This window comes from Falco biarmicus, chromosome 11, assembly GCF_023638135.1.
Source record: "Falco biarmicus isolate bFalBia1 chromosome 11, bFalBia1.pri, whole genome shotgun sequence".
NCBI lineage: Eukaryota > Metazoa > Chordata > Aves > Falconiformes > Falconidae > Falco > Falco biarmicus.
Window position 1 is genome coordinate 34,112,436 of NC_079298.1, and position 27,178 is coordinate 34,139,613.

General features: G+C 39.7%; 1 protein-coding gene across 1 annotated transcript in view; it reads left to right on the plus strand.

Annotated features, from left to right (window-relative positions):
- HMCN1 (hemicentin 1) overlaps positions 1-27,178 on the plus strand; it is a 202,539-nt gene that overhangs the window by 88,070 nt on the left and 87,291 nt on the right. Inside the window, exons 16-36 of the mRNA XM_056356040.1 lie at positions 547-741; positions 1,689-1,787; positions 3,160-3,287; positions 5,396-5,540; positions 7,050-7,162; positions 8,463-8,622; positions 9,461-9,635; positions 12,117-12,244; positions 14,144-14,416; positions 15,304-15,399; positions 15,813-16,007; positions 17,078-17,208; positions 17,854-18,001; positions 18,490-18,616; positions 19,620-19,774; positions 22,388-22,666; positions 23,274-23,555; positions 24,651-24,759; positions 25,350-25,519; positions 25,751-25,905; positions 26,693-26,816. Of these exons, the coding sequence (XP_056212015.1) occupies positions 547-741; positions 1,689-1,787; positions 3,160-3,287; positions 5,396-5,540; positions 7,050-7,162; positions 8,463-8,622; positions 9,461-9,635; positions 12,117-12,244; positions 14,144-14,416; positions 15,304-15,399; positions 15,813-16,007; positions 17,078-17,208; positions 17,854-18,001; positions 18,490-18,616; positions 19,620-19,774; positions 22,388-22,666; positions 23,274-23,555; positions 24,651-24,759; positions 25,350-25,519; positions 25,751-25,905; positions 26,693-26,816 (3,387 nt within the window). The remainder of the gene's footprint in view (positions 1-546; positions 742-1,688; positions 1,788-3,159; positions 3,288-5,395; positions 5,541-7,049; positions 7,163-8,462; positions 8,623-9,460; positions 9,636-12,116; positions 12,245-14,143; positions 14,417-15,303; positions 15,400-15,812; positions 16,008-17,077; positions 17,209-17,853; positions 18,002-18,489; positions 18,617-19,619; positions 19,775-22,387; positions 22,667-23,273; positions 23,556-24,650; positions 24,760-25,349; positions 25,520-25,750; positions 25,906-26,692; positions 26,817-27,178) is intronic.

A 27,178-nucleotide genomic window follows, 5' to 3' on the forward strand; every position in this document is an offset into this window, starting at 1 on the left:
GCTTTAACTCACACAATCCTTCAAGCACACTTAGTCTCTGAACAAGCAATTCCTGTTCACATATAGTAATTTTTTCTAGAAACACCTGCGTTTCTGAGAGCACCTGTGTACACAAATTGGTCATCTATTGTTTCTCTATTCTCCCACTGATTAACTTGACTAAATTTTAAACCAGCCTTGGATTAGGGCTATACGAGGGACAAGGTCTGGTTCTGCCATTTAGCAGCTTCAGCACATTAAATTTCTTAATTCAAAATATATTTTCTTTAACACTAACACTGAGTATGCATGTTTGTCTGATGGGGTGGCTGCATCTTAATTTTTTTGAGATATTTAGCTCATTTCTGGCCTCTCTATTGTAGGTACAGAGCATGCAAGGGTGCTTTTGTAAGGTATTGCTAGAGGTGGGAATCTGTTGTTAGAGGAATAACTGTGCTTGAGAGAACATAAGTTTAGGTTGTCAATACTTTGAGCAGAATGCTAATGTCACGGTGCAACCCCAGTTCAATTTCTGTCTACTCTCTGTCTTGTTTCCCCATGCCCCAGCTCCCCCAGTTTTCACGCAGGAACCCAGCGATGAATCTGTGGATATTGGCTCAAACATCACACTGCCGTGCTACGTGCAGGGTTACCCGGAACCAAAGGTTAAGTGGAGGCGGCTGAATGGTGCTTCCCTTTTCTCAAGACCATTCGCAGTTAGTTCTGTCAGTCAACTCAGAACAGGAGCTCTGTCCATTAATAGTAGGTAGACTGAACTTTTTTAAAAAAAGATTCCAGAAGGAAACACGACACATGCAATGTATTTAAGTTAGTATACTGCTTTATAAAATCATTAGCTTTGATAAAAATCCAGTCTTTTTACAGAGATTGTGTTTCTGATACTGCTTTGTTGCTTTTGATGTTCAGTTTGTTTTCCCAAGAGTTTGTAAATTCAGTTGTGTTTGGTCATTGGCTTCATTCTTCTTCACAGAAATTATTACACCTTTGTTTAAATACATGTGGGCTATGGTCTCTGTTAATACTGAGGAGCCATGAATTTTCTTTTCTTTTTTTTTTTTTTTTTTGTTATTGAGAGAATTGTTTCTAAACTCACTCTTTTAGACTTAGACAAGTCCTAATTTGGGTAATAACTAAAAATTCTGCAAGTGGCTTTGTGACTTCGGTTACTTCAGAGCATTTCAGTCACCCTTATGCTAATTGATGTTACACTATTTTCTTAATCAGCTGTTTTTATTCCTTTCTAGGCATAATCAGGCTGGGTGAAGTAATTCCTTTCTACTGTACATATAGTGCAGTAACTCATGTCTTATGTACTGTTTTGTGGGTTGGCTGTTGACATACAGACACACATATGTAGTAAGCAATATTCCATAGTCAATGCATTATATGCTAGTGTATGTACACGTAGATATAGAGTGTACTACCACATACTATTTATGCATATTATATACTATATTAAAGTATATGCAATAGATGAAGTGATGAAAAGTATCTCATATATATGTATGTATGTAACGCGTTTTTTACTCAAGTGCTCATAAGTTGCTTCTGTACATAGTGACAGATGGAAAGGAATGATTTGGCTGAAAGCGAACGATAAAAGGATAGGGTATTCTTGTATTGCAAACTTTTCAATATCATTTCAGACACTGCAATTGGATCTCTTTTTTTTTTTCCCTCCCCTCTAGATTTGTGGGTCAGTGATGAAGGAACTTATATCTGTGAAGCTGAGAACCAGTTTGGAAGGATTCAGTCGCAGCCAGCCACTATCACAGTAACTGGCCTGGGTAAGTGGTTAATGTCGGTGATGACGGTGAAGGGGAAGACTGGCAGCATTACAGTATGTGGAATTCACTGGATGAGGCGATAGTTGGTGGTGTTTGTTCAATAAATAGGACACCTGTGGGTTATGTATGTGAATCAGAAGACATTTGCATGGAATATTGCAATTCAGTGTATTTTGTGTGTTAGAACATTGTCTTTTTGAGTGGCTACATTAATTTGAGTTAGTTCCTCTATGCTTTATAACACAGACCTTAGAAAAGTGATTTGTATTATCTTCTGTTTCTTATTCCCAAGTAAATTTATTAAGGAATAAAAAATCACCATAATGATTAATGCTAATGATGGGGTTTCTGACATTTAATTAATCTAAAAAAAAAAGGAGGGGGGGCAGCAATGAACTTGCTTAGTTCAGTGTGTTGACAGAACTGGGAAGGAATCTTAGTGATTCAAGAAGACAATAAATGTCTAGCTTTGACAATAGCTGTGCTGTTAAGGAGTTGTTTATAATCTCAGTTGGAGAATTGGCAATAAAAGGAAAAATAATGCTGTGGAATGTATACATTTGTGTGAGGATAAGAAAGGAGTCCATCTGCCATCAAAGAAAGCATTTGTTAACTTAAACCGTAGTGGGAATCTGTAATGCTAGTAGTATTTGACAGACATGTTTTTATCTATTTAAAAGTGTTATTTAATCTCCATGACTTAAAATTAATTTACCAGGCATGTGCCCAGGAATGCTTTCTGTTGGCTTTTTACAGAGCATGCAGAATTCTCTGCTGGGCTGTTAACCGCTATTCTAATCCTTTAAAATGTTATGCCCAAAGGAAATTACCACTTATTTCTTGTCCACTCCAGACCTGCTACTTTTGTTCTTCAATACTTGGTCCAAGTAAGGAAAAATAATCTATCAACTTGGTATCAGGGGAACATGAGTTTTCAGGGAAATGCTGGTTTGGATCTGATTTCAGCTGGACAATGTCTTCCTTTTGCTGCCATTCCTTAGTCTTTATGTTACCCCACCCCTTCAATTGTTTGTTTCTTCTTTTCTTGCCTGCATCTTTGACATTTCAGATACCGAAATCCCATCTGATATTTTTTGTCATAAAATTAAGTAAGTTGGAACTCTTACCAGTTTTTTGATGGCAACGTCTTCTTCATATGCCGTTTTTCCTTTCTGTTTAAATTGTATAGTTTTCATTGTTGGAAATGTTTCTTGCTCTATGTTTGTATAATACCTTGCTCAAGGAGACCTTTGTCTGATGCTGCTGCAAGTAGCATTATTGACAGGACTGAAAATAAAAATTTGAATTTAATACTTTACATGAATATATAAAAATTCCTAATAATGTTTTCTAATTGTCTCATTTAATGAAGTTACACCTCTGATTGGAGTAAGTCCACCCACAGCCAATGTCATTGAGGGGCAGCAGCTCACTTTGCCATGCGTACTGCTTGCTGGAAACCCCATTCCAGACCGGAGGTGGATTAAAAACAATATGGTGGTAAGACTGTTTTGTTTTCTGTAAGATTTATTGGCAAAGGAAAGCTACAACTGACATTTCAAGTCACGATAACAACTTGGTTCAATTTACAAAAGTTGATGTATAAACTGTGTGATAGGTTTTATGCTTACAAATAAAGATGCTTTGTGCAATTAGACTAGCTTGCTGGAAACGAGGATCTGATGTCACCCAGGTGAATTACAGCAGACAGCCACCACTCGGCAGGAGCTGCAGCCTCCTTGGAAGAAGCCAGCTGGCTGTATCTGTAAGGCAGTAGCTGCTTCTGAGTTTCTGCAGGTGCTGTCATTCAGAGTACAGCCATGCCCCTGAGAAATGATAATTTATTACTGTTCAAAAAATGGAAGTGTGGCATCCTGACAGTTACACCTCACTGAGCACTGCCCATGCTACAGAATTTCTAACTCTGAAGAATAGATGAGGGAATAGGAGATGGTAACGGGGGATGTGGAGGTCTATAAAAGGACTTGGAACCAATATATTTGTCATTTGTCCTTTTATCTTCTATTTTACTTACTTTCAAAAGCAGTTTTATGCATTCTCGTTAGCTCTTGAATTTCAGCCTTGGGCTCTGAATATAGGAATGTTGGTGGAATATACCTACCAGAATGACAGAAATGCTGGAATTTAAGCCCTGGTACTGAAAAGCATTTATTTTTCCCTGTTTTTTGTTGTTGTGGGGTTTTTTGAGTTGTTTTTTTTTTTTCTTTTTCTTCTTTTTTCTTTAAATAAAGATACCAGAAGATTTCTGTAGATTTAGGGTTTAACATGACCTTTTTAATGTGATTTACTGTTGCTGATGGGATGAGAGAAATGTCAGTATCCCTGTACCAGATACTCCTTTCCCAGTGATGCACTGCTCAGAGCATGAAAATGTGTGTTTTCTGTTCCCCTTGGGAGCACACTGGTGCCAGTTTGTAACTCCTGCAGACAGAAAGGTGGCGGAGCCACCACACCTAGGTTACTTGTTCGAGTGAAGTTTAGTTTCTTCAGTAGTAGCCAAATTACTCATTTTAATATCTCTGTGAAGGTCTGTTTTTTTATCTTGCTTGCTAATGTCTCCCTAAAGCCCTTCCTCCACAGCTGTAATTAAAAAATGTCAGTGAAGTTTTTATTTATTGTCACGAATCAGAACCCTGGCACTACCTGACCGTTTGCTTGCTAGAGTTTTCTGCTCAATTTTTGTATCACTGGGAATCATTGGCCTTTTCTTTAGACTGTGTAAGGGCAAGTAGCACAGGCTGTAGCTCCTGTGAGAAATACTAGCAGGATCGTCCTTGTCGAGTTGCTAATTCCTCTGTATAGTAGCGCTAGTTTCCTATAATTGTAAGCTTGTGGCAAAAGCTACAGTCCAAGGAAAGTGTTGGAGTAAGTTATATTTAGAGAAGAATGCAGCTTTTTCTGAGTATGGCATGGCTGGAACAATTTTTCATTTTAACAGCCTTTCTGTAAGGCAAGTCTACGTTGAGCTCATGGACTGTTTGTTGTTTTTGTTTTTTGTTTTTTTTTATGTTGCTATAGGGTATATAATTCTTAAAAAATTACTGTTTGCTGAAAATTGAAACTTTTTGTCTTTCACGATGGTATCTTCAGAGCTGATCTCTTCTACTTGATGGATATGGCAAGTTAGAAGGTTTTGATAACAATAATGATTTGATAATAATAATAAACAAAAGAAAGATCTACTTGTTGAAGAACAAGTCACTGCACTTATCAAGAGCTCATCAAGGATCAAATTGGGTTAATGGAATAACTGATAAAAATGCAGAAAAATAAGTCAGCTACATTTGTTTTTGCTTCAGTGTGTGATTGTAAGCATGAGTTACAGTTCTGTAGGTGTTGTGGCAGAGCAGAGTTGCTGTTGCAGATCTTGATCTCACTTCAGCAATAAATATGAGCTGCTACCAGAATTCTGTTTTAAAATCAGCTTTTTATGAAAGGTGGACGGTAGGAAAAAATCTGCTAAAATTCTCCAGGAACATATAATTTTTAAGGATATGAAATAGTCAAATAAAGCCATGCTGCATCCCGAAGTAAATATTATCCACAAGTATTTTTTTCAGTAAAAAGTCACACCACTCTTTTGGCAGCTGGTTCCCAATCCCTACATTAATGTTCGCAGTGATGGAAGCCTGCACCTTGAAAGAGTTCGGCTGCAGGATGGTGGCGATTATACCTGCATGGCAAGTAATGTTGCTGGGACAAGCAACAAAACTACTACGGTTAATGTGTATGGTAAGGAACACTGTCTTGTTGCTTTTGTGCTGAATGCAAGATGAGAGGGCGTTTCTTACAGCACCTTTCACTAGAGGTTTTTGGTTACAGTTATACTAATCTCTCAAATTTCTTCATATGTAATGATGTTACTTCGTAAAGTAACACGGTGAGAAATTGGATCCACTGCACAGGAAAGAACCGAGCAGTTGAGACTGTTTTTAAAAATAAACCAAAAATGACACCATTTTGTCATTGTAAAAGATCCTAATTTTGAAATAGCTACAAAGATTGGGCTGTGCATTCTTCATCTCTGGCTTTATTAACAAAACAGATGCAAGTGGGAGTTTACTGGAAAACCATGAAAAACAGTGCTGGGGGGATTCAAAACTCGTGTAAGAAAGCACAACTCATGGGAGAATTAGAGTTAAAATGAAATATGAGTAAGGCAAAATGTGTTTGTTTTGTTTATTTTCGTGCCCCACCCTCTGCCCTTTCTTTTGCTTTAATTAAAACATACCCCAGACTACACTGATAGCAAGACAAAGTGTCAGTATTTCTGCTGAAGATATTTGTATTCACTCTGTGTGGGGTCACAACCACATGTTTTACAACCTGACGTTTTCTCATGTGTTAAATTAATCATGAGAGATTGATTTTAAGCTTCACTGAAGATGCTGGAACATCTTTTTATGTTAAGACGACCATTATTATACAGAGAAATACTCAGCATCTGATCCAGTCTTCAATGTCAGCACTAGTTTTTGGAATATTTCAATATTCTGATATCTCAATAACTTCAGAAAAGAAAGGACTACATTCGTGTGTTTTTAGAAAGATCTAGTGTTTGGTATTATAGCCTTAAATATTACCAACTTTTTTTCTATTGTTAATTCAAAACCACCTCAGCAGGGGAGCAGGGGTTGTTGTTTTCTCTGCTTACTGATTTTGTGAAATGATCTGGTATTAGAAATCATTGCTGCAGTTAGCACAGCTTTGTAGTATTTGTAACAAAGATGAAGTAAGCTTGGAGTGTGATCAGTTCTTCACTCTCTTATCTGCTCTGTTCAAAATATTGTCCATCGGATTTCATGAAATTGATTCAGCAGCAAAAATGCTGATCCTGTTCTCATGAAAGGTGCTGTATAGGTTGATCTGTGTACAGTATCATTTCAGGAAGCTGAAAATGTTGTCAGAGGATAGTGTGACAAAGACTTTCTGAAATGATTGCAATCAGCTATGTGAAATACCTACAATTAGTCTAAAACTGTGTGTACCTAATACAGTGGTCCACCGATGGCTGACGTGCTTTATTACAAACAGGTATTTATTCTGTCATGAAAGACTGGAGAGTGGAGGGGGAAGTGGCTGGTCATTGTCAATGGCAGGGTTCGGCAGAAGAGGCTGAAAAATTCCCAAACCCTGCTGCCTGTGTGAAGTGCTAATTAAAGTAAAGGGATTTTATTGTAAAAGTTGTGCCATGGTTTGAAATGTCTCCTGCATGTGTTTAATCTTGGAATTTATTTTTAGTTCTGCCTGTTATTCAGCATGGACAGCAGATATTCAGCACCATTGAAGGAATACCAGTAACGTTACCGTGCAAAGCAAGTGGAGTTCCGAAGCCATCTATTGTCTGGTCCAAGGTAATTTCTCATTTCCGAGCTGTTCATGGTGAAAGATGAATTGAACACATCATTTAGTTGTCATGAAAACTGTATGCAAGAAACATGGCCAAAAGCACAGCTGAGGGACCTGGACCTCTCTATTTATTTATATGTGCTTTTGTTTCTTAGAGCAGTGCTTTCTGGCCAGGGTCCAGCCGCAGATCAATGTTCCGTTCTTTGGAAGGGCTTTGTTTATTGCCATATCATTATGTTTTTAACACTTTAGAAATTGTTCATATTCCTGCTGGGGGTTGATAATTTCAGATTAGGCAATCTGCCACAGATTGATTGTTCGTTTTTGTTTTGGAGCTTTTCTTTAAGGTGTGGGTTTTTTGTTGGGTTGTTTTTTTTTTTTTGCTGTCTCCCCCTACTTGAAGAGCATAATTCCTGGTACTAAACTATTCAGGGTACGTTAACAGCTCACCCGACATTGCTGTGAAGGCACTGTTGTGCCTCAGAAGCTGTGCGGGTGTAATGGATTGGGACCTTGTGAACAGCTTTGTTTAAAAGAAAAAAGAGCACGCAGCTGACTGTTGGTTTGGGAGGGAGGAAAACATGGGAGGAGCGGTTTTTCTTATCACTGATTCAATACAGACAAGGAAGAGTCAGCTATCTAAGAAACATTTCATGTAATGTATGCAAGATCTGCTTTGATATCAGAAACCAATGTCAAAATTAACTCTTGAAATCTTGATTTTTTATTTATTTTAAATATTCTTTGAAGATTTGTAGTCTGTAAAATGCAACAAGTTTTCTGCATGAGAATCCCTGCGCTTCTGCTCTTATTACTGCTTAGACAGTGACACTCAAGGAGTGTGAAAAGTTAGTTGTAGTTAGTTAATTCTTATAGATGGAACTTTGGGGCCAGGCTTCTTAGTTAATATAAAATATTTTGTCCATCTCAGCCATAAACAATCGAAGCAGTACTGTAATGTAAATTAAAATATTGCTCAATTTAGTCAGACTGCCAGCAAATTGTTTGGTCTACAGAACTGTATTGAAGAGCATGGAGCATATTGCACAGTAAGAAATAAGACCCAGTGTTATATTAAAAACACAGTATTCTTTATGTGAAGAATCGGTCACTGCAGTGGGGTAAGCTAGGGGACATGCTACAGGCACTAACAATTTTTATATTCCTTTAATAGTTTTAATGTTTTTGAAGATTTTAGCACTGTAAGCTTGAGCTTTTATTGAATTAAATTATTGTAATTTGGTTTATTTTAGAAAATCCAGGTGCTGTGGCTATTTTTTTTTTCATTTATTTTTCTTTCCACAGAAAGGGGAAGTAATTCTTTCCAGCAATGTGAAATTTTCTGCAGGGTCTGATGGAAGTCTGTATGTAGTTTCACCAGGGGGTGAAGAGACTGGGGAGTATGTGTGCACTGCAACAAATGCTGCTGGTTATGCTACACGTAAAGTCCAGCTGACTGTCTATGGTATGTGTGAGCTACAATCACATGTAGTGCCATTGTCTCCCTCCTCCCGTTGCATTCTGTTTAGATGGTAAATCCCACTCAGGTGGATTGTGAACTAAGATACCCACAGTGCAAACGGGATTTAAACTGATCCCTAATTAGTGTTTTTGACTTTGTCCTAGATCACTGGGTCCACATAGTAGGCGATTTTACAAATGGCTGTTACTGAAAGGTCTGTCCTTCAGCCATTATGATTCTCTTAAAACCTCCTGATACCTGTTACCTTGAGTTCATGTGCTAGGATCTTGGACTGATCATAATTTCATCTTTTATGGAAGTGGATAGGAAGTATCTGTATAGGAAAATAATTTCCTGCTGATAGAAGAATGAAAATCAATTAATCCCCCTGGTCCCAAAGCTTCCTAACACCTCCCAATATTAGAAAAAAAAATAATTTAGGTGCACGCTTACTTTGCAAGGCATTTATGGCTTGTAGGTATTGGTGCTGTAGTGTAACATAGTTCATGTAGTGGTTGCAAACTACCTGTGCAGTGCAGAACCCAGGATATGGATGAACTATATACACTGGTTGCTATCCAGCTTTTTGGGTAGAGATAGTGCAGTCCTCCTGGTATTTGTGGTATTGCACGTAGGCATCAGCCAGTGTCTGGGCTACAGGCACTGTACGGAAGCATTACAGTGATTTATGTCCATTGCAAGCATGTCATTAAAAATAGGATTGTAATGTTATATGCTTGATAAAAAAAATAGAAGTTTAATCTGAAATAAAATTGTATGGTGTTACATTTGTACAAATATGTATATTCATTGCAGACTCTTAACATGTTCCATGTTGTAGTGAAACCTAGAGTATCCAGGCCTGGACACCAGCAAGGAAATGCATATGATAAACCCATAGAGATGTCAGTAATAGCAGGGAAAGATGTCACACTTCCATGTGAAGTAAAGAGCTTGCCACCACCCATAATTACCTGGGCCAAAGAAATGCAGCTCATATCTCCATTCTCTCCGAGGTAACAATGTTTGATGAAAACAAAAGAAAAGTGCATTTGTGTCTTAAGGTCTCATGATTTTGGAAGGATGTATATTTTCTAATTGCCACAGGATCAATCAGAAGGTATTAAATTCTCCTGCATGAGGACTCTGTTTTACTAAGTCTTAAAACTCGCTTTCCGAAAACAAGAATATGTCTCTTTCTGAAGGAAACTAAGACCTTTGTACAGCTTCCAGTGCAATGTGTGTTTATGTGCAGCCTCAGGAGGCTGAGACAAAAGAGATCCTGTTATATTAGTACTGCGGCAGTGCCAGAGACCCATGTAATCTGTGCCTGATCAGAAATGTTTAAAAACTGTTTTTCTTTTCTTAAGCACTTCATGTTTATGCTCAGGGGAGCGTTGTCTGTTATTCAGATGAAGTCTGGGCTGCCAGTAGAATATAGATGATGATAAATGTTTGGGAGTGTTTACAGGGGCTCATTGCTCATTGTGTTTTGGATCCAAAAACTCCAGATATTCTCAAACGTGTGAAAACATAGCTAAATACTCATAAAAATGTTGAGTTGACAGCCTTAGAGAATGAGAAATTGGGGACTGTCTTGTATACATGAGCCACAATGTTGCAGTTCTTCCTTATTATTTTAGTACGGTACAAAGTAAGAGGAGACAAGTAGGTGATTATTGTCTGTGTGTTCCCAACTGAAGTGCCAGGCACTGTCACGGGGCGTGCTAGTGGTCTCTAGTTTTGAAGATACCTCTGAAGGGGTAAAGGCTACAGCTGTGTTCATAAACCAGGGAATGGTAATACTGGCCAGGTGCACGCTGTAGCGATTGCTGTGCCTGTTGTCCAGTGCCTCCCAGTGAGCCAAGTGGAAGGCGTCAGCCAGCAGCTGAGCTGAATCAAGGAATGGTGCAGAACTGAAGGTGAGCCTGTCTCTCCTGTGGCCAAACCTGCACCTCAGAGCTGCCCATTCCAGTGAGTCTGAGGCAGCCGCAGCAACTAATAGCTGCTGGGCCCACACATTGGGTGAAGGAGGCTTGTGCACAGAGATTTCTTGGTAGTGATCTGTGTGCAGTTGTTCTCTGTGTCCTGTGAGCACGTTGCATGCACTAGCAAAGTTGCATTCTTGGTCCCTTGTCCTTGTTTTACCTCAGGAAACGTTGACAAATTAGGCTACTTGCTCATGGCTGTTGTGGAGAGATCCAAGTTGTCCAGAGTAACAGAAGTCCAGCTCAGCCCATTCCATAAAATTGTTTACAGATGTCAGCAAAAGTTAAAGAATTAGTCCAAACAAAATTGTTTGAGACCACCCAAAGATGATGTTAGAAATGTGACCAGTAAACAAAAGAAGAGTGAAATCAGAAATGAAGGATCTTTAATCAGAAAGCAAATGTAGTTAGTGGACAAAATTAATGGAAGTTTACCCAGCAATCTATCTTTTGTTTGGTTTTTTGTTTGGGTTTTTTTTGTTTGTTTGTTTTTTGTTTGTTTGTTTTTTAAAAAAAGTTTAGAAAGAAATGGTCAGAAGAGGAAGAACCATAATATCAGACAGATTTGGGTGGTGGCCTGGAGGAAATACACTTCACTTTTTATTCATCTCTCCAGGTCATTGCAATCCCAAAATTCACCATTTATGCCCTTATGATAACATTGTACTAATTAGTGCCAGAGAAAGGAGGACAGATAACATCAATTCCCACCAACTTTGCATAAGTTCTGTATATAACCTTAAGTGCTAGACTCGAATTTCTTCTTATCTGTTCTTAGCTGTCACTTTTTCTTCCCTCCTCATTTATTTTCCCTATCTCTCTTACTTTTGACTTCTACATAAGGTTTTGGCTTAGCTAGCCAATGTATCTTGTAATGTAACAAGCTTCTGACCAGAACTGTAGTAAAAATTAATGCTATGTACTTAACTGTTTAGTGATGAATGACGACAATGTCTATAAACATCAAAACTGGTGGTTTTGAATTGGAATACTCTTCAGAATCCCCCTCTTCTATCTCAAATCAATGTAACACCTTTTTTTTTGCCAAGGTGAAGTAGTATCAAAAGTTTAACTTTCTGACCTCACTGACCGGGGCTAAACAAAAATTTTTGACAGGAGGTTGAAGACCTCCATTTCTTTGCCTGTTGGTTTTTAATGGGTTTTTGTGGATTTTTTTTTTGGTTTGGGGGTGGGGTTTGGGTGGTGTTTTTTTTCTTCTTTTTTCCTCATTTCTAGAAACAAGTCAGACTTTAATATGTCCTGTAAGTAGCTAGAACCTAATTTTGCAATTTAGATATATTATATTTTAGGTATTTGCTATGTATTCTGAATGTAGTGGCTCAGTAAAGAGTTAGAAAAAATATAAGTCATAGTTTAGTAATATGGCACGGTTCAGTGTGCCCTGTAGAATGGTGTTCTTTTAGCTTGTAATGATCATTAGCAATGTGTAAGTAGAGGTCATTCACCTTTCAATACACGTTTACTCAGTGTATTTTCTTCTTTTTCCAGACATGCTTTCCTACCCTCAGGGTCAATGAAGATCAGTGAGACACAAGTTTCAGACAGCGGAATGTATATCTGTGTGGCCACAAATATTGCTGGGAATGTGACTCAATCGGTGAAGTTAAGTGTGCATGGTAAGTTTTATCTTGAAGGATAATCATCTACAAGTTTCCTCATGGAATTTAGCATCATGCAGTGCTTCTCAAATGTTTGTCCTTATGTACATTAAATACTATTGACCTATAGTCTTTCAGGTCATATTATCTTCATATGCAAGTTGTTGTTGTGGATTATGTGGAAAGGAAATACTGTATGCCCACACATATGTATACATATATATACACACATGCATACCCCTTCCTTTAATGTTCCTTAGACTTGTGGAAAACTTACAGCACAATATGACAGTTGACTCTTTTTAAGGCAGCCAGAAGGATTTTAGGAACTGAAAACTTCTGTTCTAATGCACTTGGATGTGCTCTGTGTGAGAGGTTTCTCAGCAGTTAAGTTTGCAAACAGTGGCTGTGAATAGCAGTGTTGGCTGAGGCTTACAGCTGCTCGCCAACGTGAAGGGAATCGCATATCCAAACTCTTACGGTAGTGCACGTCCGAGTTTGCTTACACGTGCTCAGGTGTGAAACCAATGTGCAACTGTGTCATCTGTGAGTAGGCAGCTGCCTCTGCCTGTGTGCACAGCTGACTCCATGCTCTCTCATTTATTCCTCCTCACCTGTGTCAGACAGAAACACAGGAGAGCGGGTGCCACAGCCGTGGCCTGGCACAGCCCAGACGATACTGATAGATAGTAATTGTGGGTGTATGGGTACTTCTCTTGTGGTTCATGTTCATGTCGTTTGGAAGTGTTGCTGCCAATGCCCGCTGCCAGCACATGTCTTTGATGTGGATCACACTGCAAACGTACCAGGTTGGAACTCCTCTCCCCAGCAGCTCTGAAACCTTCCGACTATGTGAATTCCATTGCAGTGGCTGTAACAGACTGCTGTCTGGTGCTGTGTGTAGAAAAGTCTCATATCAGTGCACATCTTTGTTTATCTGTAATTGTAAATTAACAGAGAGTCTGGAAAAATGGCACTTGTTATTGTTTCAGACATTCTTTTAAAGTCTTTTCATTGCCAATGATCCTTAGAAAGAAAGACAAACATGGTGGCAAAAGAGTTGTGGTGGATTTATATTATTCTTTGGGACCAGCAAAATCTCTTCCAGTCATATTTTGTCTCCTTGTCCGAACTTGTATTTGGAAGCATACAAAGATCAGGGATTATGGGAAGGAAATTAAAATGTCAAAAGGAAAATGTGATTAACTTTGTCATGAAAGCTTTTGAATTGTTTTGTGTTATGGAGAGCCAGTACCCACAGCTCTTCAAATCTGCTCAGTATAATAATGCTACACTATTCATATGGTACTCAAGCAGCAGAATTTGAAATGTAGCTGCTTCAAATAATTTAAGCAATAGGTTGTCATACATCCTATTCTACACAGAGAACATGCAGGTCTGCTTTCTTAGTCACCTGGGGGAATTTGGTTTCAGTGAATAATGGACATTTCCTAAAATGACAAAAATGGAAAAGAGTTTCATAGAATGGTTTGGGTGGGAACAGACCTTCAAAGGTCACCCAGTCCAACTTTGGGACATCTTGAACTAGATCAGGTTGCTTAGATCCCCGTCCAACGTAGCCTTGAAAGTTTCCTGGGATGGAGCATCTACCGCCTCTCTGGGCAGCCTGTGCCAGTGCTTCAGCACCCTCATCATAAACAGTGTCGTCTTTATTTCTGATCTAAATCTATCCTCTTCTAGTTCAAAACCATTGCGCCTTGTTCTATTGCAACAAGCCCTGCTAAAAAGTCTGTCCCATCTTTCTTATCAGTCCCCTTTGAGTATTGAAAGGCTGCGGTAAGGTCCTCCTGGAGCCTTCTCTTTTCCGGGCTGAAAAAACCCAGCTCTCTCAGCCTTAAGAATGATCTTGTGCGTCATTTTCTTCACATTACTGTATACTAAACTTGTCTTCCTTAGTTCCTCCAAAGATACAGCGTGGGCCTCGAGTTTTGAAAGTCCAAGCTGGCCAGAGAGTTGATATACCCTGCAGTGCCCAGGGGATCCCTCCCCCATCAATCACTTGGTTCAAAGGCAGCAGTGCTGTGCCCATAGATGGTGGGCAGTTTGTCCACAGCATGGATGGAGCTCTAGGCATCAGCAACGTTCAGCTTCCTGATGCTGGAATCTACAAATGTGTTGCTAGTAATGCAGCGGGCAGCGACGCAGCAGAGATAACAGTACAAGTTCAAGGTATTTATATTAGGGCTGTAATCTTGCCTCCTGCTCTGGCTAGGTATGATTTCATGCTGGTGCTGTGTGGCTTGTGTTTTGGGGGGCAATGTGCTTCGCTGTTAACTGTGACATGATGCAAAATCCAAATCTGTTTTAGCTGTTTCATTCTGATGTTACTTAAGGAAAATTAGAACAGGCAAGTAGTGTTCAGAGAGTTTGCAGAAATAAGAAAAAGTTTCATGAGCTGAAACTGAGCTCTTTACTCAATCAGTATGCCGTTGAAATGGTGACAGGGCAAGAGTGGTCAATGTGCCAATGTAAATATGTAGTATAACTCCTCACTTGATGGGCTGGCATACGTCACTGTAGCATGACTGACCTAAGCTAAGCAGGAATTATTTCTTCTTTGTAATAGTCTAAAGGCAACGTTTGGGTCCCTTTGGATTAGAGTTGCTGAGAACTGCTTGTTACAAAGAACTGCCACTAACTTTATTTGATTATAAATAATATTCTTTGTATAGTTTCAGTCCACCTTCAAGTTTAAAATGAGGTGCAAGAACAAAGGATGGAAGTAGTACTAATATGTGGTATGAGAAAAAACAGTTTAAATAGTGTTTTTCAGATTTTGCAGAAACACTGTCTTTGCCCTCGAAACAAATCCAGCAATTTAGAGAGAACCAACTTCAGTCAAATTTGAAAGTATCTTTGTACTGCTTACTTTCTAATTATTCCTGTTGAAATCAAGACTGCTTGTGTAGTACACATTCTGATCAATCTAAAGAGGGTTATTGGAATCTGACCTTGTGTGAATGAGAGAGGCTTAGAAGCACTAGGTGTTGCCAAACTGTGTGTTTACCTTTAGGAGCAGGGGTCAAGAATTTTTTGGGGGTCTAATTTTCTTTCAGAATCTCCTACTATCGAGGATCTGGACCCTCCGTACAATAGTCCCTTTCAAGAAAGAGTGGCAAATCAACGCGTTGCATTCCCATGTCCAGCAAAAGGTGGGTATTGTTACCACTTCCAGTGACAAAAGTATATTTTTCTGTTGACCATCGAAAGTTACTAAGTCTCTGGGTACTGCTTGGCATGGTAAAAATGTACCATCTGCACAGTATTTTCCATATATACTTTATGTGGAAAAATTCAGACTAACAGTGATTTAAATAACCACCATGTGCAGAAGTTCTGTGGAAAGTCATTGCTAGCCAACAAGGATATTATGATGTTTAGGACTTAAGATTTTTAATTTTAAAATCATACTGTAACAGTCAGGACTTCCTCTAAGTTTGAAAGCTCATGGCCTCCCTGTGAATTGTCTTTGGCAGTAAGACTTCTAGCAGGCAGTGGGAATTGCTTGAATCCTTATTTTGAGCCGAGGGAAGCGTTGCTTCATGTTTCACCTTTTTCTCGTTAGGTATTCCCAAGCCTGTCATCAAATGGCTACATAATGGAAGAGAGCTGACCGGCCATGAAGCAGGGATTTCCATTCTGGAGGATGGGACCTTGCTGATCATAGCTTCTGTTACACCTTCTGATAACGGAGAGTATATCTGTGTGGCGACCAATGAAGCTGGAAGTGCAGAAAGAAAATACAACCTGAAAGTAAATGGTAAGTAATACATACAACGACTGGGAAACTGTTTTTGAAGAACATCTTCTCTTTTATTGTTGGAAATTTCACGCCCCAAATCTGCCCGTGTGCAGTTAAATTATAAAATCTAATCTGAGTACATGCTTAACTGTTGTTCTGGTACTGTCTGTACTTTTTTCTGTTGTTTCTGTTCTCTGTGACTTTATGCACAAACCAGTTTTGTTTTGCTCAGAGTTAGATGCATCTCATTGGTAGGGGGCTCTAGTTATACTTGAAAACTTTAATGCAAATAACAAACGAAGACTTTTGTACTGTAGAAATTAAAGATTTGGGGATAGATCTGCATTGGAAATATAAGTATGAGAAAAACTATTTATCAGAATGAAAATAGGATAGGAGAAGTCTTGCTGCTGATATTCTTCCAGAATCCTAATTGGAAAATAGAAACTCTACAGGTGGTCCTGAGATATATTTTGATGTTTTGCTTCTTACAGAGTACTTATATTCCAGCCTTGTTCACTTCCTATGATAGTTCTGACGCCTGAGCAGGATTATATCCTTATCTTCATTCTGAATTCGATTTTGTGCCAGCAGGGCTCATCAGTGGGGTCTGAACTTTCTAATCCACCAGTTAAGACCCTTTGCATTCGTAGTGGGACAAACGATAGGCGGATGTTCTTGGGTGTGACTGGAGCAGTGAAGAGGAAGGATGACTCTCTGGAATCTGCTTCCTTTATATGCTAACCCATGAGATTTTAAGATAAATATTAAATTTAAGATCAAAATTAAATCTTAAGGTTATTCTCTTAAAATGTTGATGGTGGTTGTATTTGAGTGAACTTCCCTGGGAGTCTGTTACTGGACAAGAGAAGACTCGTTTTTTGCAAAAGAGAAGGACACAGGGAGATATGTCCAGGGCTAAAAGGCAAATGAAGATGAGATTTTGGGGAGAGAGTGAAAAGGGTCTTGAGAAATTCAGATTACAGTTGTCCTTGATGGTCAGGGGAGAAGAGGAGGAGGAGGAGGAGGTGGACATAGGAAATCACTGGAATAGAAGGCTTAATACATGACTTTGAGCTTTTTTATAGTTCCTCCTGAAATCAGAGATCAAGAAAAGGTGACAAATACATCTGTAGTTGTTGATCACCCTGTAAGTCTCTTCTGTGAAGTATCTGGTAACCCCTTTCCAATCATCTCCTGGTATAAAGAAGATATCCAGGTATGTACGATTAACCTAATTGAAGTAACATAGCCATCATCAGTCAGTTTTGTGTTGGCTTTTGAGTGCTTGATATGAGAACTCATTTAAAGTAAATACACATACATGCCTTTATGTATATTTAAACTGCACTGAGAACACCCGTTCAGAAAGCTGCTCAATAAGTCATAAGTAAACTCTTTATTTTCACGATTCCCCTAGGAATTGCCCTTAGCAATCTCCCAGTATTGTAGATGCCAGAGCCCTTTCAGAGGGGACCAATAATGGTATTGTCTTCATTCTGTAGATGGAGAAATAAGAACTTTTGCAGGTGGTTTGAATTCCTCATGGCTATCCTTCAGTCCTACGCTGCTTCTTGTAGCTGATAAGTGATAGTTTAAGATGAGGAGAGACACCTTTATGCACCTTTGTGACTAATCATTACTGATGGATGAAGAACTCCTCTGGTTTTCCCACTCTGTATTGTATATTTAGCTACAGGTCATATTGAGTAGGTTGTAGAAGTTCAGGAGATTAGTGCTGTAACTGAAAGGGGAAACAGACTATTCTTAGACTAAAACTACTATTTTCTTATAAAAATCCAGCTGTAATATTTGGCTGATGTAACTTGGATCACATAAGGCTAATGTCTCGGGTTCTTTTAAGGTTGTGGAAAGCAGTACTCTCCAGATTTTGCACAATGGGAAGATACTTAAGCTCCTTAAAGCTGCAACTGATGATGCTGGACAATATTCATGCAAAGCCATAAATGCAGCAGGAAGTTCTGAGAAGCTGTTTAACCTAGATATACTAGGTTAGTTCACTGGTTTTGGTTTTTTGTTTGTTTTTTTTTTAAAGTTGGTGATCTGAAACACAATTGATCTTTAAGAAGCCAATAAATTTCAACTCATTATAAATAGATGCTTCCTTTCACTGCCCATGAAACGTTGGCTGCCAAAGCACTCATCATGATGGCTTTTGAATACTTAAAATTTGCCGTTCTTGTAGTAACACAAAATGCTGCTTTTCATTTCTGGATTTTGGTCTTCGGTACTTTGTTTCGTATTTTTGGGTGTACAGCAATCTAACATGGGAGTCTTCTTACATACAGTTCACCAGCGTAAGTGTGGAAGTGCTTGTCATGGTAAAAATGATGTTGTGATGTAGTAGAAGTCACTTTGCAGTGAAAACTAAAGTTGTTTCAAGGGAGTAGTATGATCCACTACTGCATTTCTTCCAGTTTCACAGCATACCTTTTCTGGTTAAATACCAATTCTTCTTGTAATGTTTGTCTTTTTAAAGTTCCACCGAGTATAATAGGTGCTGAAACCCCGGGTGAAATTGCAGTCATCCTCAACCAGGAAATCAGTCTGGAATGTAGGGCCAAAGGCTTCCCTTTTCCTGACATTCACTGGTTCAAAGATGGCAAGTAAGTATATTATAACTTCTGATGTTTGTGTCTAGGTTATTCCTCCCGTAGAACATAGAAGAAGGTGGTACACCCAGCAAGCTCTGCTTTTAACTACTGTTAAGTTACTGTCATTAGATACAATTTGTGGTGGTGTGACGTGGGAAGTTCTTTAACCGAAAGTTAGCACCCTGCTTTTCTTCGTGAACTGTCCCATTGCTGACACTGGCACTTGCAGAGCAGATTTGTGGTATTTGAAGGCAGACAATGCTTGAGGCAATATAAACATAACCATTTATTTGAGTTTATTCTATCTAGATTATTTTAAACATACCATTAGTGAAGATACAGTTGTTTTGCTGACGTGATTTTTTCATTGGTAGACAGTACCCATGTCAAACATTTTTCTAGCTAGTGCCTTGTGCAGTTCTGCATATATACATTAAAAGTTTTAAAACATTTGTAGCCTGCATGTTTCAGTTCTTCTTCTCATCTTCCAGGAAAGCATACCAAGAGAAGAATTCTTGGCGACTTAAATATGAGCTGAAAAATAAAATGGGCTGTGTTTTTAAAAGGCATTGGTGTTTAACAATGTAGTTCAGTATAGGTACTGGCTAGTACTCACAGGTATTCTGGAGTGACAATTCCTTACTCTTTGGTATTGATACGTTGACGCTTTCACGTAGTAGTTGACATTTTATTGTCAACAAAGGACTGTTGTGAACTAAGCAATTAGAAAAAGGAGCTGAGGTCAGGAATAGGACTCTGGCTCTGATGCTGGCATCCTGGATGACCTGAAAAAAGTACTTTTGTGTTTCAGTTTCTTCTAAAAACTAGGAATAAAGTTAATTAAAATAGTTTGTCACTTCATGGTGGTTCTTTGGATTAATGCTGTTAGTCTAGGCTAAATGGTACTCTTTAATGGTGCAATTAGTGCCATTAAAGGACCCCTTCTTACTACTGTCAGTTTAATGTTAAAAGGATGGGTTCAGAGTCCTGTGAAGTAAAATAATCTCTATTCCAGGCCCTTGTTTTTGGGTGATCCCAATGTTGAGCTTCTGGACAAAGATCAAGTTCTACACATAAAGAATGCTCGAAGGCTTGACAAAGGTCGTTATCAGTGCAGCGCCACCAACACTGCTGGCAAACAAGTTAAGGAGGTCAAGCTGATCATCCATGGTGAGCTTATAGAGTGCCTTATCCTGGAAGATCCTTTAATTTTGCTCAAAAGATTTGGTTTTGAATCGAGATACTCAGACAAATATAAATGGAGGCTCTGATCCTGCAAAATTTGTGTGTAAACATAATACTCATCTGTTCACAAAGTGATCTTGAACATTTATTTGTATCAAGTTAAGTATGGATGTAGTCTTTGCAAGGTTGGCCTTCAAGTGACGTTCATGTACTTTTTATTAGTTTCTAATTGATAAAAGCCAAAAATCTTGAAGGGCCTTCTTAAATTTTGCTATTGATTAGTTTCATCTGAATTATTTTATTATCACATTGGCTTTGCTATTTTGATCTGTCTTAGGGAGGAGAAAATTAATTGGAAGATTTTTATTCTAAGATACTCGTGCTCTTATTTTCCTTAACCTAGTGCTAGGAGTAAATTCAGCCAGGAATAATTTTAAGTTAGTGTAAAATTATAAAGCCAAATGCAAAACCAGTAAGAATCAGATCCAAGTAGTCTTTGAAAAAGATTGCTCCAGATGATCTTCAGGTAGTGCGGTATGTCATCTTGCTTAAATTGGTGTAAACAGAGGTCATTTATAGCAAGTGAGGCCGTTTATAGCAAAAGAAGCAGCACTAGCATGAGATAACCACGTTAACATTATTATTATTTTTGTGAAGTTAGTAGTACACTGAGTATACTTTTTGTGTTTTTACAAGCAGTGGAGTCTTAGCAAAGATATGGAGAACAGACAATTCCTGTAATCAGTGTTGCATAAGTTTAATGTAAATTAGGAGATCATCAGTTGGAAGAAAAGGAGGGGAGATTCATGGAAGAAAGAAGTAGCTTTTGAAGGAAGACTTCAAAGGAGATAAGAGGAAAAGTGTTTCAGTTTGAAGGATGTGTGGAAGCCTAGTCAGACCTGAAAACTGACAAAGCACAGTGCTAGCAGAAATTAGGGGGAAACAAGTGAAGAAATGTATAGGTGGTGTGAGTCTCTTGTGCCTGGAATTGAAAAGGTAGGAATTTGAATCTGTGAGCCCTTAAACTGATGAGTCCTCATTAGCTATGGATTTGCTTCTGAAGAGTGTGTGTCTTCTGATAACTGTGAATTTACTATACGTTATTTCCCTCATCTGGGACGTTTCTGAAGTGTGGAGCAATCACACGCATAGAAATATGCCTGTTCATAGTCATAGTGCAGTCTTTTTCCGTTGGGAACAAAGAAAATGCTAGGAGGACTTTGCAGGTGATTGTGGCTGTTTTGAGATTAGAGGAGTAAAAACCCCCGTGCAAATAAAGTCCTCACAGATGAGTAGACCTTAGTTCAGTTTCTTCAGAACAAGTAGGTAGTAGGATGGAGTATCTCTTTACTTTGAATTTCTCATTAATCCTGACTGGACAAACAGAAGCCCATGGAGTGAGAAACCTAGATGCTAGTTCTTGCTAGTTCTTACTTTGGTTTAGCTGTTTAGTCCTACTTCTGGCTTTGGGATTTTCCTAAAGCACCATGTTAAAACCGTCCCTCATGTCTGTGGATGAAAGCAATTTCTGATAGGGAAATGCATTCATCTTTGAACTGGGTGTGTTTCAGCGTATTTTATAGGTTTGCGTATTTTTGCACACATGATTTAATTAGGAAAATATTTCATTATGGTCTGAAAATCTGCAGTATCCATCTCATAGGTGGAGGTCCGTTCACTGACACCTTGCTTTACGTTTCTGCAGTGGCATTTTAAATGAACACTATGCAAGTCAGTGGAAGTCTAGGATATACTGAGCATGTTTGGCAGCAGAGGAGTTAATGTGTCTGCCAGATGTGTCTGGTACTTTCAGCGGTCATAAATTTAGTTGTTGCCAATTGCAGTGTGTTTTTATTACTTCTACAGAGATTTACGAACTCTTTATATTGGCTGATTTACACGAGAGCTTGTTTGCTAGAAAAATCTGAATACTGCTGCCTAGTGAGCAAGGGAAATGACTGTGAGCCAAAAGTTTCAAAAATAGGAGCATAAAGCTAGACTGTTAAGCTCATATTTAGTCTCAAAGTAAGTGACTTCATCTTCAGAAGTTTTGAGAACTAAGCAGTTCCCACTCCAGACTCCAGTTGTAGAGGCTTTTCAATGTGTTCGATATTTTAAATAACAGGTCTCTGTTACTTGTTGGGAGGATGCACCTCCCGAGCGATACAGGGGCTGTTCCTGTGTCACCCCTCTGAGGCAGGGAAGAGGCAGAGCCGTGCCCCAGCGCGCTGCAGGACACACGGAGGCCCAGCTGCCCTAGCTTGGCACGTGTTGGAGCCTAGGAGGTGAAGTGTCTCCAGGTACCTCTAGCAAGGCAGCAGTGCTTTGTAGTGCCCCTTGCTGTGGTGCTTGTTTCTTAAATATATGGTGGCCCTTGATGTTGTGTTCTTGTCGTGCTTTCAGCTCTGTGTGCCCCAGAGAATTGTGCAGGCAATATATAACTCTGCTGGGGAAAACCCAAACATAAAACACCAGAAGTGTTGGAAGGCTGCTAAAACTGAAATCTTTTCTTGTTACAGCATTCTAATCATAAATCCCTTTAAACCTGCAGACTTATATACTAAGGCTTTAATATTGTTATTTTGTCTTTTGAAATAGTCCCTCCTAGTATTAAAGGAGGAAATATCACCACAGAGGTATCGGCGCTTCTGAACAATCTTATAAATTTGGAGTGTGAAACCAAGGGAATCCCTGTTCCTACCATTACATGGTACAAAGACGGACGCCCGCTAATTTCCAGCCCCCAGGCTCTGTATGTGGATAGAGGGCAATTCCTGCAGATACCTCGGGCCCAAGTATCAGACTCTGCCAAGTACACCTGCCATGTCACCAACGCTGCTGGAGCTGCCGAGAAGACCTATGACGTGGATGTCTACGGTAAGTGAGGGTTTATGGAACTCGGTTACTTGCCGTGTTACAGGATGCGCGTTTGGAAAGCTTTGCGGCCTGTGCCACGTCAGCAGGCCTCGCAGGCCTGCCAAGGGGGCACAGCAGCCAGTGGCTGCATTTAAAGCCTGGCCTGTGTTAGCAGGGCCGCGCAGAGGGAGGTTTACACCCGGTCCTTCAGGTGACTCAAAAAGCTCGTAACTTCACAGGCCTTGTGTCATGCTTCAGTGCAGCATCAAAACTATTTTTTCTCCACGTATCCTTTCTCACTTGTGTGCTGAACAACGCTTACCTGCAACAGCCACTCCGGGTGGGATTTTCAGCGTACTGTTTCAAGACCCTCATACTTAGTTCTTCCATCTCAGGGCCCTGCAGATCCTCTGTTTTAAACAACTGGTCAATATTGAACTACAGCATTTGACTTCTCTGTTTTCCCTTTGTCTTGGCTTGCCCTGGCAGCAAATTCTCACATGAAATTGTGTGTGATGTAACAGCATATAGAGCCAGAGTGGGTGGGGAGGAACTAACCCATTTGCTCTTAATACATTTTTCTGGCTACAGAATTAATTGCTTGCAATTCATTTTTTCCTTTGTACAGTTCCTCCAGTAATTGAGGGCGATGCTGACACAGCCCGGAACAGGCAGGTGGTTGCTGGAAATTCACTGACGTTGGAGTGTAAAGCTGCTGGCAACCCTCAGCCTCTCCTTACCTGGTTAAAAGATGGTGTGCCTGTGAAAGCAAGCGACAACCTCCGCATTTTATCTGGTGGGAAGAAGCTGGAGATTCTGAACACTGTTGAGGCTGACCGGGGCCAGTATTTGTGTGTGGCCACAAGCATAGCTGGAGAACAAGAAATAAAATACGAAGTTGAAGTCTTAGGTGTGTGAGTAGCAAAACTACTGTTTTATCAGATTTCCATAAACCTAATAAAGTCTGTTTTTATTTTTGTTGATATCGTTATATTAAAGGTCAGTTAGTCAAGCTACGTGCCTAGTTAAAACTGGGCACTGCACACTTTTTCTGTCCAGGATTACAGGACAGTTGGAAGACTCTTACTTTCAGGTTAGTTCTTGAAGAGTTTTTGTGCACGTGGTGTGTAAATGCTGGTTTTGGTAACCTTTAAAATTCTTAACTTGCCTTCATAGAAGGAAATCATAGATATGAAAGGTATCAATTAATATAACACAGTTAGTTGCCTCTGGGGAAAGAAGATCTTTCTCTGAATTTGAGTTGTGTTGTGCAAAGTTTGAACATTTCCTTGGAAAAGATACTTTTTTTTTTCTTTCTTCTTTTCTTTTGAATCCTTTACTACAGTCTGCATCTCAGCAGTCCCTTCTGAGTGTCTCTAGGTAAATGAATTGTACAAACATTAATGACATTCTCCTGACATGGAAGGGTTTATTTGAGAACTGTAAAGGCTTGATTTGTAGGCACTCTCTTGAAGAACATTGTATACTATTGCATGCAGATATAGAGCATCCATTCTGCTGCTCCAGGTATATCTCACTGGTCTTGCTGGTCGGTGAAGGAGCTGGGAAGAACTGTATGGCAGTGCTTCCTTCCCACCCTGCCCACTCCTGCGAGGGAATGAGGTGGGGTGAAGAGGACCTGGAAGAGGGTCCCCTGCACCTTTGTTTTCTCTTTCTGCTGACAGAAGATACATAAACTCCCCACACACTCCCTGTTTACAAGGTTGTTCTGACAGAATCTGAAAAAAAAACCAAACCCAAACACAATAAATAATAAGAAAGAGTAAGAGTGATCTGAAGCCCCAAAATATCACTTGGGTAGGTGTTTATCTTCAAAAAGGAACAGTGGTGCATAATGAACTACATATCGGTGAGTGTCCCAAAGTGAGATAGATGTCAAGACTGTTTTGTTTTTAACATTACTATTTGAGGTAGATTTTGATGATAGTTCTGATGCTTGAAGTTTTTGTTGATTTTTTTTTTTTTTTTTTTTTCTGTCTTACAGTCCCACCATTTGTGGAAGGTGGGGATGAGCTCTTGGACTACATTGGGATTCTCCATAGCCCTTTGGAGCTGGATTGTTCAGCAACAGGGACACCCTCACCGACTATCACGTAAGGGGATTGGTGTGACAGTAAGAAAAAGAGAAAAAAATCTGCTGGTAGATTAGGTGAGCTTGGAGATAGTCTTTATGAACTGCCCATGTTATTTAGTGGTGGTTAATGTACGGAGGACAAACTCCTGGCTCCGCTGAAGACAGACGCATGGCAGGATCAGGATTTTATTTTCAAGTAGTTTGGTATGTTGTGTCAATATGCATGTCCTGGGAATTAGGATAGATAACAAGAGCTGACAAAACTCTCATTCTCTTGCTAATGCAACCACATGCTTTTCATCCACCACCAGTGATTGCTTTTGCTTTGGAGATTACTGTCTGTCTCTGGTGGTATCCGCTTTCACTACTGCTTCCCAGCTGTCACCTTGCTGACTTCTTTAGTGCCTGTGCCCCTGTACTCCCTTCTTCTGATAAACTATTTCAGTCCATGGCACTCAGAAAAGTGGAATATTATCTGACATCTCCAAACCTTCCTAGAAATGCAAATAGAGTTACTGAGACATTCTGTTTAATACAGTTGTGTGTATTTTAGGAGTGTTGTTAATCTTACTTTCACAGAGAGCTGAGATTGTACTTTCTCTTTGGTAGGTGGTTAAAAGATGGTCAACCAGTTGAAGAGGGAGCTGGACATAAGATCTTACTAAATGGACAAAAATTTCTCATCTCTCGAGCTCAAGTGTCAGACACTGGCCGCTATAAATGTGTGGCTACAAATAAGGCAGGAGAACATGAAAAGGAATTTGATGTTACTGTGCATGGTAGGTTACTCAAGAGGAGGGGAAGCAGCAGACTGCCTTTATTTTAAGTTGCTGGCAAGAAGGTGCTCAAATTTTCTGTAAACATTCATTTGCATTAGTAAGTTGAAAAATTAGAGATGAGAGTAGATGAATTAGAAGCAGAGCTACTCTTACCTGTGGGATATTGCTTCTATATATTTAAATGTATATGTTCAAATGATTCTTCATTTTTGTTTCTGGTGCTTCTTGCAGTTCCTCCAACCATCAAACCAGCTGGGACTTCTGAGAGAGCTGTTGTGATACACAAGCCTGTGACACTGCAGTGCATAGCCAATGGCATTCCCAGCCCTTCCATAACTTGGTTAAAAGATGGTCAACCAGTAAACACAGCCAGAGGAAATATAAGAGTAAGCACTACTCTTTTATGGGATTCAAACCATGAAGGATAGTTACAATAAATTGTACACGTTAGTGCTTCTTTTCCTTTTGCTTCCCTCGTGCTGTGACATAAAGATACTAAAGACCCATCCTGTAGAGCAGTGGGCTTTTTACCTGAATCAGATGGTGTCTCAGACTGAACAGCAGTGTCAAGTAGACTGAATCCCATTAGATACCTCCATATCAGAAGACTCCATGACTATAAATGCAGCATCTGGCTCTTTTCAGCTGTAGTTTAACCTTCAAGTTACGGTTGTCTGCCAGTTATGGGGTGGCTCTACCCACTTGTCACAGTGAGGCGGGATTAGATGTGTTTTTCTATAAGCACTGCTATTGCAGCACCTACCTATAAGTTCCCTTCCCACTGAGATTCTGACTTTCGATGAACAGCCCTTCCCAGTGCTTGCATGCTCCAGGGGGGTGAGTGCTTGTAATGGCTTTGAGTTACATTAGGCTGGAGCAGTTTTTGACATCGTGCCAGCGGCAGCTTTCTCTGCCTGCAGTCTCCTCTTCACTTTGCTTGCCTGACCCTCTGCTATCTAGGTCTCCTTACAGCTGTACAGCTAATAATCCTGGTGTCCCAGCATCACTGAAGTCTCTGAACTCCCAAACACCCCTTGCATGAATATTAGCCCCAGGTTAGAGGAAAGACAAGACTGGCTGTATTCAGCATAAACATCTGCTTTGCCATTTTGCTTAGTGGCTCTGCTTGGGATCGTTGTGTAAAGTGGTTCCCTGCTCTCTGTTTTGGTACAGCTGGAGTCTTCAGGCCGTATTCTGCAAGTTGTCAAGGCCCTGCTTGAAGATGCTGGCCGATACACTTGTGTGGCAACCAATGCTGCAGGAGAAGCCCAACAGCACGTTCGGCTTCATGTGCATGGTAACGTTTCTGCCTCTAGTTAGAAGCTAAACATGGCTGTTTTCGGGGAGATTTTTATGTCTGTATTCCCTTCTCTTCTAAGCTGTCTAGCATTTTTGTTCTCTCTGCACATCTGTCTGTCTTTGTCCCACTCCATTAGGATGAAATGAGGGCAAAATCTGCCTTGGAATTCAGTCTTTCTCCTGTGGTACCAAGGGCCACAGAAATTAAGAGTTTTCTTTCCAGGTAACTCTTGAGTTCAGAGGTATCCCAAGAAGCCAAACGCGTGGCCACTAACCCAGCACTCAGACGGGTACTCCATGTTTCTAAATCAAGTTATGCTGTACCACTGTGGCATTACTAATTTGATCCAAGTCTTCTGG